This window comes from Tachysurus fulvidraco, chromosome 1 (genome assembly GCF_022655615.1).
Source record: "Tachysurus fulvidraco isolate hzauxx_2018 chromosome 1, HZAU_PFXX_2.0, whole genome shotgun sequence".
NCBI lineage: Eukaryota > Metazoa > Chordata > Actinopteri > Siluriformes > Bagridae > Tachysurus > Tachysurus fulvidraco.
This window is the reverse complement of record NC_062518.1, coordinates 11,683,223-11,695,834: the sequence shown is the minus strand read 5'-3', so window position 1 is coordinate 11,695,834 and position 12,612 is coordinate 11,683,223. Positions and strand designations below refer to the sequence as shown.

Below are 12,612 nucleotides of genomic sequence, written 5' to 3'. Positions count from 1 at the left end.
TCTGTTTATTCACACCATTTTTATATGCTACATGGTTTTTTCTGTTTCACCCTCACTATGCGTTCTCCCCAACATGCCCTCATATGAGGCAACATTAATCATCCCATCAATCCAGTCTTTCAGATCTGGGGTTTGGGGGGATTTCCATTTGCATAAAATCCTCCGGGCAGCTGTGACACAACCAGTCTTAATAAGGGTAAGTGTTAGATTAGTGTTTAAGGTGTTGGGCCACTGATGGGGAAGGTTGTGAGCTTGAATCCCAGGTCCTTGATCCCTGAGAAAGGCCCTAAACCCTCAATTTCTCAGTTGTATAAATAAACAAAATAATTAGCTCACTCTGGATAAGGTGATCTGCCAAATGGTTGAAATGTAAATTAGAGCCCAAATACTCTCAGAATTTTAATAAATAAAAATCTTATTATCTTTATTACCCTGTCCATTAAAGCCAAATTTATTGAGACTAACACGATGTTTTGTATGTGGAAAGTGTGAAATAACACAACAAGAGATTAACGAAACCTGTTTTGCATGCAACTAACTCAAGAAAGAATGCGGACATGCCAATGACATATGATTACAAGTGCACACATTCAGAAACAACCAGAGAGAAAGACAGGGAGGGGGAGAGAGAGAGAGCGAGAGAGAGAGAGAGAGAGAGAGAGACATTGTGATCAGTTACAACTATTTATACCACGATATCACATTACACTATTTGAAAAGTCTTCAAAAAACCTTTTTATTAATTAAATGTCTCTTGGGTGATCAGTATACCTGTGTGAACATGAAAGGTACAAAGGCTCAGGTAGATCAAAAACACCCAAGTGTCTTTGTATGTTGTTCTTAATATTAAGCTGGAAGTTCAAATTCTCTCCTTGCTCCCAACAAAGACTTACTGGGTTTAAGCAAATAGCAAGCAATTTATAGCTGGTTCTGGAAAATAGTGAGTCAGTAAACAAAGTCCCTCCGGGAACTTGCAGATATTAACCCAAAATCAAGCATATTCAGAAGTTGAAAAACCTCTTCGATTCACGTCTGTTGGACCTTCGTACAGCCGTCACAGAAAGTAATTACATACAGAATGTGTCTTCAATTCAAGTAGTTATCCACACATACAAAAACAAACAAACAAACAAAAAAAACACAGATTTTGGAGAAAATAAAATGCAGCAAAAATCAAAGGTTTTTGGCTTCAACAATCATTTTGAAGACTCTTTGGCTTCAGAGTCTTTGAAATCCTGGAGCAAATAATAGCAGTTCTGTTTTTCTTTCTTGCTTTCTTTATTTTAAAGAAACCATAGCCACTTCAGATTTCAATGAACCCACGCTTCCACAAATGGCAAGATTGTTTGTTTGTTTATTTATTTAGAAATGTGAAATTCCCTTTTTTTTAGCTCCGACTTTTTTACTATTCCCTACAGTGATGATTATGTTTAGAGCTTCGGCTTCTGTTGATCTCTGACCTCTGAGGCTTTGCGGTGCCAAGCAGTGTCAAAGTTGAAGTGCAGAACTAAAGCCTTGCTCCAGGTGTCATATCTCCCATGAACCATTTCAAACTCTCTTCTTTGATGTACTTATGTCCATGCGAGAGTGTGTGTATACTGTATATAAACATGTCCCTGGCCATAACCACAATGTTAGAATAGTGTTTCCTTGCCACTGGGGCCTCTAAGGGGTTGCTTTCTGTTATCCTGAGGTTCGTCCTCACAGCAACGTTCATCTCAGAAGACGTTCATTAAGGGATTTATTTGAAATAATGAATGGCATGAAGTCTCTATATGTGACTGTTATGGCAGATTATATTACGATTAAAATTCAGCTTGTTGGTACCGGGTTATTGCATAAACTGCTCAAAACGTGTGGCTCTGATTGGGCGAGGAAAAATAAAGTCAGGCTTATCAAAGGCACACAACCTTTTCAGTGAACCAGACTGTTACTTACTGTTACAAAGGGTTTACATAGTCAAGGTTGGTGATAGAAAACATATGTGAGCCTCTGGGATAATGACCTCCACAAAAAGAGGAAGTGGATTCAGGTTTATAGTTTTTTCGTTAGTGTGTCTAACAATCATTAAAAAAAATTGGTTGACTGTATTTTACAATCATTATCTTCATGTGCAGCGTGGCATGATCAAAAGAGATCTACTTGTAACCATGTAAATCTTCATGGCAGAGAATTTCTAATGACATCAGGATGTCTAATGTCTGGAATGTTTACTATGTTATACATATGGCATGATGATATTAAGAGAAAAGAAGGGTAGTACATGCTATATCTATTATATTCTCAACCATCATCAACCTTTTTTGAGTTTGAAAACAGAGTGAAAACATTGGTTCTGTATATTACAGAATGGCAGTCAGAGCTCTGAACTCAAGCTGAAATAAAATGCTTTGACTTGATGGTGCCATATACAGACATGTGACAAATGAATGGAAAATCCGACATATATTGGAATTAATGGACCGCTAAAACCTTCCTGAATAAAAAAAAAATCCCCTCATCCAGCAAGCAGCAGTTCTGCAGGTTGAAATGCCTTACTGATGAAAGAGATCTGACCGGAAGGCTACAATAACTTGAATAATCACTGTTGACAGCCATAGTGTGGAAAAAAGCATCTCTACATGCATGGCATGGAGGTGAATGAGCTACAACAGCAAAATACCACATCAGGTCCCAGTCCTGTCAGTCGAGAACAAGAACCTGATGCTACGGCAGTGGATCTGACAAAGACCAGGTGACATTTTTTCCAGTCTTGAATGTTCAAAATTATGATCATTTCCAGTCATTATTTACAATTGTATTTATGGCGTATGGAATGGAAATTGGTCTTATCCAGAGAAGCTTACAGAAGTTCACTGCGGTCTCCATCAACGTTGTAGAAAGGACATTATTTAAATTTACATTATTTACTGTTCATTATCACCCAAATGAGAATGAGGTTCACTTCTGAGTCTGGTTCCTCTCAAGGTTTCTTCCTCATGTCATCTCTGGGAATTTTTCCTTTCCACTGTCACCCCAGAGTTGCTCATTAGGATAGATATTAGAGATGAAGAGAAATTTAATTTTAAACTTTACAATGTTTATTCTGTTTCTATACTTTTGCAAAGCTGCTTTGAGACATTGACAATTGTTAAAAGTTCTAGACAAATAAATTAAATTTAACCAAATTAATACAACAAGAAAAGCCCACAGATGCCACATTGTTTTAATGATTGACCTGCTAGTTTAAGTGCTTCCAGAATAGCTGTTGACAGCTGTGTGGAAAATATAAAGAATTTATTTAACAAACACATGGTCAAATACCTTAAACTGGCAAACACTGATGTAGAACATATACAGTAGAGTCCGAAAGTCTGAGACTATTTACATGTAAACAAACGTATGATATTGACCATGTTAAACCTGTGGTCAGAGTTTCCTTGACATATCAACCCTTTGTTTGCACATGTAAGTAAAAAATAAAAAAAAACACTCCAACATGGAAATTTTATATAAAGTCACAAACATCATGCAAAGTCACATCAGTTCGAATGTTATTAAAGCAACAAGGGAACGTACCATATACGAAGAAATTCGAAAATTCGGATCAAAATTTCGAAGAGTAGCAGTGTTCAAAATAGAATTTGTGGTCTCATTCATTTGGTCATTTTATTTGTATAGTGCTTTTCACAATGAACTATGTCACAAAGTAGCTTTACAGAAATCTTAAATAAATGCACACCACAGTCATGGTGGATATGATTTGCCTGGAAAAAATTAGGAAGATTTAATATTTATTAAATAAAATTGTTTAGAAAAAATGTTTATATACTTAATCCATCAGTAGCGCTACATAATATTTGTTACGCAGCTACATAGCTGTCACAACCATGCACTTTGTAAAACAATGGCTGATGTATACTGCTGTACTGTTAAACCCTAGGTTTTATTATCATAAATATACTGGCACTGTTAATACTGAGCATTACTATGTGAAACACTGCATCACATGTATGAGCATTAGCATTTATTCTCAGACACTTTTTTGTAATCTGTTTTCAAAAACATGAAAAAGATCCTACCTAAGGAAATACTGTCAAAGGTCTAAAATGATTATTATTGTAGGCGTGTTACTCCAGGCGGAGGCACGACAACTGGCTTTAAAGCTTTTTGTACACCTTCCCGATTACAACCCTGTAACAGGAAATGCAAATCTCTTTTTTCCGCTAGTGAGATGATCAATGGCTGTGCTGCTAATGACTTAGTTTGCATACTTTTAGAGTGGAACATGTATTCGTGCTAGTGCAGACAGACGTGGTGTACTATTAACAACAGCACAGTTAGTCTGGGTTACTTTTTTAATGGCCAAGGGTTCAAGTGAGAACGGCCCTACAGAACAGCCACAGATTATAAAAGAAAAAAGAAAAAAGTGAAACTGGAAGACACAGACATCAGCAGAACTAATCACATTCTTCAGTAGTAAGACCAGCAAAAGTGTGTGATACTCCTGTGGATCACCAAAAACATACAAAAGACTACTATAGCAACTGATAGGTATGACCACTATAACAACTCTCTCACTCTCCCTCATGTGTATGTGCGGTTTCCAGACCACTAATAAAACTGTAGCCTTGGGCACTGACCTGCCTGATGTCTTGCCATTTGAACCACTAAGGTAAGGCTAAGAAAAACTGGATTCTGGATCAGCACCAAAAACACAAGGTCCAAAGTTATGAGCTTCGGAACATTACTGGAAATTCAATAAATCAGCAAGGATCAGAGAGAGAAAACCCTGGCAAGGCTGAACTGGGATAGAAATTAATCTTGTCATCTCTTACTTATAATTAAAAAAAAACATCTGTACCAGATGCGGATTTGATCTGCTTTGATGATGGGAGTCTCCCTATTGTTTATTTCTGTTGTTTACCTGGAGCTGGTCTGTTCCTGACAAGGAATATCGAATTGTATAAGACATTTCATAACAAGAAAAGTACTTTTAATCATTGGGGTCATAGAAAGCCAAAGAAAATAGTCCCAAAACTAAAAAGTCCTTATGATGAGATAAGACAAAGTTGGACAGGTTAATTATCATCACAGCCTTCTCGGATTTAATCAAGAAAGAAAATTACTTCTGGCCTCCCAGTCATAAAAACAGACAAACCATGCAATTATACTTGTTAAAGTAAATCAGGAAATGAATTAGTATTGTAGAAAGAATGAATCATCACAGGATTCCAGAATCATGCACATCACATGTACAATATCTTTTAAGGAAACGTCCAAATATATGCTCTAATCCAGGAAAGGCAATTGAAATGAGCAAGTGTGGAGAGCAAGATGAGAGGAAATTAAATATATCTATTCCTGAGGATAAAAGAAATAATCATTCTCATAATAAACACACTGTCATGGTTACCCACTCTGTTTAACTGCAAGAGGCCAAAAAGGACAAACCCAGATGATCTAACATACTCTAATGTTTGTACTTTCTTGGTTTATGGAGACACAGCATGCACACACACACATACACACACACACACACACACACACACACACACACACACACTTCTCTTAAGGTGTGTCATTACAATACATGCTGACAAGCATGAGGTCAGCATTTACACATAAGATTTCCAGCGTTTCCTTGCTCCCTCTTTCACATTTAATGCACAATTTATAAAAGCATGCACAAGATATATGTGAGACAAGGGCAAAGTTAAGACAGGATGATTAGCCAGTGTAAACAAGGGAAAAAGAAAAAAGATTCAAATTTTAAAATGACACTCACTCGCACACACTCACTCGCACACACTCACTCGCACACACTCACTCGCACACACTCACTCGCACACACTCACTCGCACACACTCACTCGCACACACTCACTCGTGTAAAAATTTAAAATAAAACATATCAAGCCTCAAAACAAACTCAAAATGGCAGTTGCTGTTAAACTAGACAGAAGAAAATGTCAACACATGGGTGTTGGCTTCCCTTCATTTTAAAGAATGGGTTTTATGAACTACAGTTTAAAGGCATGCATATGTATGTGTGTACATGTATATATATATACAAACATATAAGTTTATGTATGTATGCACATGTGTATGTGTGTGGGTTAGCAGGTGCACATGCAAGTATGCGAGAGCCACTGCCTTTGTGCACATGTGTGTCTGCATGCATTACATACTTGAGGAGATTCTCAGCCCCCGCTCTCATTCTCATCTGTTTGATGATCTGCTGATTGAGGCTCGCTCTCTCGTTCTGAAGCTTACTGCGGCCGGTCTGAGCCAGTGGGTTACAGCCCTGAAAGAGAGAGAGAGAGAGAGAGGGAGAGAGAGAGAGAGGGAGAGAGCGAGTGAGAGAGAGATTTTAATCACAGGTGCTCTGTAATATAATATAATATAATATAATATAATATAATATAATATAATATAATATAATAATTTTAAAAATTCATTTAATTATGGACCTTCTGTGTTCACATATTTAATATAAAAGTAAAAAACTCATTAAAGATATAATAGTGCCATGCTTTTGGATCCATGGGCAGGATCTTTGTCGTGTCAGCCACCATCACCAGTGGATGACCAAACACAATTCTGACTAATATACTAATATAATTTAAGAATGTTCCTTCATATCTATGAATTCCTGACCAAATCATAACACAGAGGAACTCATAAAAAGAATCAGTATCTATGACTTAGTCATACGGACATACCACATGATAATCTGTTATCGCTATCGGTTCTTACTCAAAGCTTAGGAATTTTAATACTATACTCTCTAAATGTCATTCACATCCTGTGTACATACTCTATCCACTGTGTCACTGAAGTGTGTCGCACCCATGACAGAGAGAGAATGTGACTGACTGGAACATTCCCAGCTAAATGACATCACATTCTTCAGCCCCACCTAAATAAAAGCTCAATGAATAAAGAGGAGCTTTAATCACTGCTGCCCAGTGTGGGCTGTACCTAGAAAAGCCCTCGCAAAACACCCGTGTGATACACAATGCTGAATCACACACCTGGATCATTACACATCTAGAACGTGCTTTAATACATTTGTCATGAACCCTGCTGGAAATTTCTGCATTGGATAGAGAAAGCTTTGCAAATGTTCCTAACCCACTAAAGTAAATATTGTCAAAGTATACAACCACTAAAAGAAAGACAAAAACAGCCAGGTAACTGCAGGACAAGTGTAATCTAACATACATACAATACACACATACACACGTTTACACACACACACACATCCTTATCACTTTGTTTGTGTTCCAGCTGAAGCAATGCGATAGGACGCATATTACACCCTTCGTGTAAAAAGACAAAAAAAAAAGTCGGTGAACAGACAAAATGTTCTGAGCCTTCAGAGATTTTTTTCTATCCTGTTTACACAGATATTAGAAACATGTTTATAGCTCAAACAACTCAAAAAATTACTCTGAAATTCTTGAGTTTTTAATGAAGATTTAAAATGTTTACTGTGTGTGTATGTGCGTGTGTGTGTGTGTGTGTGAGAGAGAGAGAGAGAGAGAGAGAGAGAGAGAGAGAATCAAACCCTTGTGTATTTCCCTCTGACAGTAAAAACACAGCAATCACATTCCAAATACCAGGCTATCAGAATCTGTGCAAGGTTTGATTTCAGTCAGAAACCGATTTGACACCAAATCCAAATCTTTGAATTAAATCCACTGCGTGAAATGGGTTTTACTGCTTAATAATGATTGCAGCTTTGTTTTATAGCTGCAGCTCAATTGAGCTATGGAGGTTAGGACTGGAAGGATAACGCTGTATCTCTGCAGAAATTTTAGGTGTTCTGGATGTTTAGACGAACAAAAAAAGGGCTAAATACTACATACAAAAAAAAACAACAAATTAGATGTTATATAATTATTAATCTAAGCTCCAATTTCTACACACATTTGCCAAAGAACCATATAACTTTGTCACCTGATTTATGCTCAGTCACTACAAAAAGAAGTACGTTATCAGCCTGAAATGACCTTTTTTTGCTTTTAGTTTGTATGTGAAATCAAACAAACAAAATATGCCAAAGTCTCCTATAAAGCTAACATGGCTAGCTGTCAAAGAAGCTAACACCTATTTTATAGCAGAAGAAATTTTTTAATGAATATTTTAGAAGATTTGTGTGTTTTTGATCTAGCAAAATATTTTTTCCTAAGTGGGAGGCATGGCCACTGTGGCGAAATGTGACCCAGGAGATTCCCACCTAGATTATTCTAGCAATCATGCCATCACTTCACTTGCTTTTCACAGAGTCTCTAATAGCACAGAGTTGGTGGATCACTATGCAAAATCTGCCACAAGCAATTATCACGTGAGTGAAACTGTATCAATAGCTGGACCAACAGATAACAATAGCTTAACAATAGGTTAGCCAGGGCTCTCTCACCCTTTCTCTCTCTGTTTGCTTTCTTATTATCACCTATACAGTTTCTTATAAAAAAAAAAAAAAACATGACTAGAACTTGTGTATGTATAACTGGTGCACGATACATTCATTTTACATTTGATTTTAGTTTGTGTCAGTACACAGGCTCTATAACCACTACTCTCTCTCACTAGCTCCCAAGCTAATCGTTTACTATTTACTGCTCTGTCTGGGACATTGAGACGTAGCTGGGTTATTTTACAATTATACAGCCTCGACAGAAGCCGAAACATCTGCGCTACATTAGCGTATGTGGTTTGGCTGCATACTGATTTTGGCTAGTTGCGACGTCAACAGAGGAAAGACAAGTAAAACGTGCCGAATCTGCGATTCCTACTCTCTGGCCACAGAAACAGCTGAAGCAACGGTTCAAAACCATCTCCCCAATCTGCTACATTTACTATTATTAAATTACTCACCACTTTTCAATTCAACTACTATTATCCTAAAATTCTCACTCAATAGATTACTCGCCAAAAACTATTATGTCACAGTACAATCGTGACCAAGCCAAATCTGCACCATCCCCTAACCTGCATTACATACATTCACGACCACACCTCCACTTCTAAGATGTCCAAACATCTTACACCCACTCTTTAATAGATTGTTTTCAATATGCCGGTATTAATCAAAAACATTCCCTTACTAATGACTTTCTCATTCAAAACCAACAAACCACACCATATTCTAATCCCTGCAACTATTTTTCATCATTCAAAATACTAAATCTGATGAATAATCCCTGATAATCAATGCCAAAAACAAACCCACTTGGATGACCATTTATTCTTCATCTACTGCCCTAAACAATCTGCCATACATATTAGTTATCTGATCCAAAAAAAATAAAACTCTAAGACCATCCAACCATTTCACTGCCAGTTATCCTCATGTTCTCACTGCATTATACTGACTCACTAGTCCAAATCCATACCACATTTATCATTAGCTATGGACCACAAACCTTTTTCATTTCATGTTATCATGTTTCAAGTTATCTATAAATATTACAAAGACAATTTTTCTATGACCAAAACGTTTAGCTTAAGTGAAACAGATTTTTTTGTTTTTTTTACTCCTTCATTCATCTTCAGTAACCACTTTACCATGGTCATGGCTCTGGATTCAGAGTCATTCGCTTGAACGCTGGCCACAAAGCAAGAATACACCCTAAAAGGGACGTCAGTCCATTACAGAGCCACTATTCTCCCTTAACTCAAAATTATTCGCCTTAATACCTTCTGTGTTGAAACATCACCTGTCACTTTAAAGCTGGATTCTACATGGAAACTTTAACATTACCAAAATATTTGTTATGAATTTACTTAAAACAAAACAAAAAAAATTAATTCAATCAGACTGATATATTTAACTGTATTCAGTCTCGAATTTGATTATTTAATTATATTTCATTTCCAGTGCAATGGCTGTTTCCCTGTGCAGCCTGTTGCTCGACCCACAAGTGGTAATGAGAACGGTCAGTTTATGTGAGACGGAGATGTTAAACCCTACGAGCTCATTGTCCGAATGGCTTCTGGCTAAGATACACTTTACTGCCTCCAGGAAGAACAGGACAAAACAGAAGGGCAGATACAGTTCACAAGCAAAGCTGTGCTTCCACAGAGACAAAAGCCTCTTTTCAGCCCTTGGATACACATACGATTAGACAAAAAAGAAAACACCACACGGATGAATGAGCAAATATGTGACCACACAGGTTCCACCGCTCAGTTAAAGACCAACTAAACTAACACACAAACATCATGTTTTAGATAATTACAGTCTTCAATTAATTCATATAAACAACCAGATATATCATAATTGATGCATTTGTGCTTAATGTTTAAGTTCCAAACCAAGAATTGTACTTCCATATATCCAGATAAAATCCATTTTTCATGGGAAGAATGCAGTAATGGAAAGACTCACAGGAATGTGTATTTGGGCAGAAAGACTTCAAAGGAACTCATAAGCTATAACTCAGAATGTCCAGTGAGTTATTGCCCATCTCTCAAAAGTAGCTCCAACAATCCTTACTTCACAACAGTGTTCATTTCACAGTCTCTGTTTATATTTTTTTTATTTATTATTCAAGAACAATTGCCTTGTTATTCAATCTAGACACGCTGAATTTTTTAATCACATGTTTATGTTTGTCTCCAGTTTCCTCCAATATTTCAGTATTCCTAAAAAAAAGACATGCAGCTCAATTTCAGTCCTTTGGTTCAAGTTGCTGTTGCGTAATTGTCATACGAACATACTGGATTACAAATCTAATCTAATCGAATAAAAAAATATAATCCAATCAAAATAATATAAAACAAAAAGAATAGCTAAACATTAGGTTTATATGTCTAATTGATAGAAGACTATTTGTCTATTGTTTTCTTAATTTTTTGGTTGTATGCTTAGAATTAATGTAACATTTCCCTAATAAATAAAGCCACAAAGGTGTGAAAAATCATGTGGTCTTTCAAAGAAAGGTCAAAATACCTACTTTAACTTTTTACATAGTGAAACTAAAGACCCTGCGCGAAATGAATAGGGAATGATGCAAAACTGGGAAGAAAGTCAGTTCACACAGGTTACTTAACAGACCCAAAACCTAATCGAAATCCCATCGAAACTCTCTCGCATTCTCACCCTTCTGAAGAAGTCTTTCTCTCCCACTCCGTTGCTCTCGCATCCGTTTGGTATTAAGGCGTCCGTCATTTCTGAAATTTCAACCTCAGCGCTTGGCTTCGATCAAAAATCAGAAAGTGAGAAGCTGTTCGTCAGGAGATGTTCCACAACAGATGCGCATTTAAACAGACTGTCGATCCGGAGCTCGTCTTTCGTCTTCCTCCTTTCAAACTCTGATCTTTGTTATGGTCCTGTGGACGCGATCGTGTGTGTGTGTATGTGTGTGTCGGTGGGTGTGGTAAGTAGGAAAGCCACGCCCCTTTAGTGTGAACCGTATGCTTGCGCTCACCTGCGCCTCTGTCCGGCATTAACGCACTTCGCCAAACGCGCCCCACTTTCATGTGGCACCGTGCGCAAACTCCCACTACAGTATGATGCTGAAAGAATTAAGGGAACACTTAAATAGTATATGGGATACTGATGCAAGAAATATTTAAGTTGAAAATCTTTACTTATGTTCGGATAAAGCGGTAGAAAATGAGTGAGTGAGTGATCTTTACTTATGTGATAATGTTCAATGAAACCCAAAATCTTCAACCCATTTAGGGCTGGTTCAAAAATCACACTGAAAATCAAAGTGGAATATTGAAATTATACTCTAATCCATCTTATATAAATTCCATTATGGAATAGTAGTGTGCAGTCCACATGCACTCCTAACAATGTCCCTGAAAATATTGTGTCCTGTGAGATCTCCATCCAGCCCCATCAGTTAGCTCCTGGACAATTTATGGTGCTATTTGTCCCCAGATGTCCTCAGTTGGATTGAGGTCTGGGGAATGTGAGAGACAGACAGTGGCATCTGGGCCCACTGCACCAGCGTAAGGTCTGACAAAGGCTCTGAGAATTTCATTCAAGTTCCTAACAGTGGTAACGGCAATGTTGGATAGCACATGAAGTTCTGAGAGTCTCTTACACAACATTCCATAATAATATATTCACAACCCTTTGCCCATGTATTGTATTAGTGTATTTGCTATTTATTGATTTTTATATATTTATTGTCTTGTGCATTTAAGTATAATGGATAGTGTCTCTCTATATGTGTAATAATGTCCTTAGTGTACAGTTTTATTATAGGTACACTATAGTGTACATCAATGTATACTATGTGTATAAATTGTTTTTTGTATTTATAGTTAAACTCATACTTGCATAGGAGCAACTTAATTTTTATGAAATTTACCAGTCGGGATTTAAGCCTAATTACAGTACTCAGTAGCGTTGGTTAAAGTGGTAAATGACAAATGTCTCCTTTATTGTGTTGTTTGACCTTAATGCAGTTTTTTAAACCATAGATCAGAGCAGTCTTTTACATCAACTTGAATGTGTAAATGGAGTAAAGCAAGTGGCCCTCTTCTGGCCCAGATTTAATGTCTTATCATTATCCGTTTGTAGATACAGTTATACAAAGGTGCATAATAAAATCAATACATACTAAAGAAAGTTTTGGTCCACAAGTTCAGCTTCCACTGTTACGCA

The 12,612-nt window shown here is 37.0% G+C and overlaps 1 protein-coding gene across 2 annotated transcripts in view; it reads right to left on the bottom strand.

Annotated features, from left to right (window-relative positions):
* Nucleotides 1–11,362, bottom strand: part of rhpn2 (rhophilin, Rho GTPase binding protein 2) — a 32,218-nt gene extending 20,856 nt beyond the window's left edge. Inside the window, exons 1-2 of one of the 2 annotated variants that reach the window (XM_027133069.2) lie at nt 11,092–11,362; nt 6,170–6,285 (exon numbers count right to left, since the gene is read on the bottom strand). In XM_027133069.2, coding sequence (XP_026988870.2) covers nt 6,170–6,285; nt 11,092–11,160 — 185 coding nt within the window. In that variant the 5' untranslated portion in view covers nt 11,161–11,362. The remainder of the gene's footprint in view (nt 1–6,169; nt 6,286–11,091) is intronic. The other variant, XM_027133068.2, reaches the window with a different exon arrangement.
* Nucleotides 11,363–12,612: the final 1,250 nt, after the last annotated feature.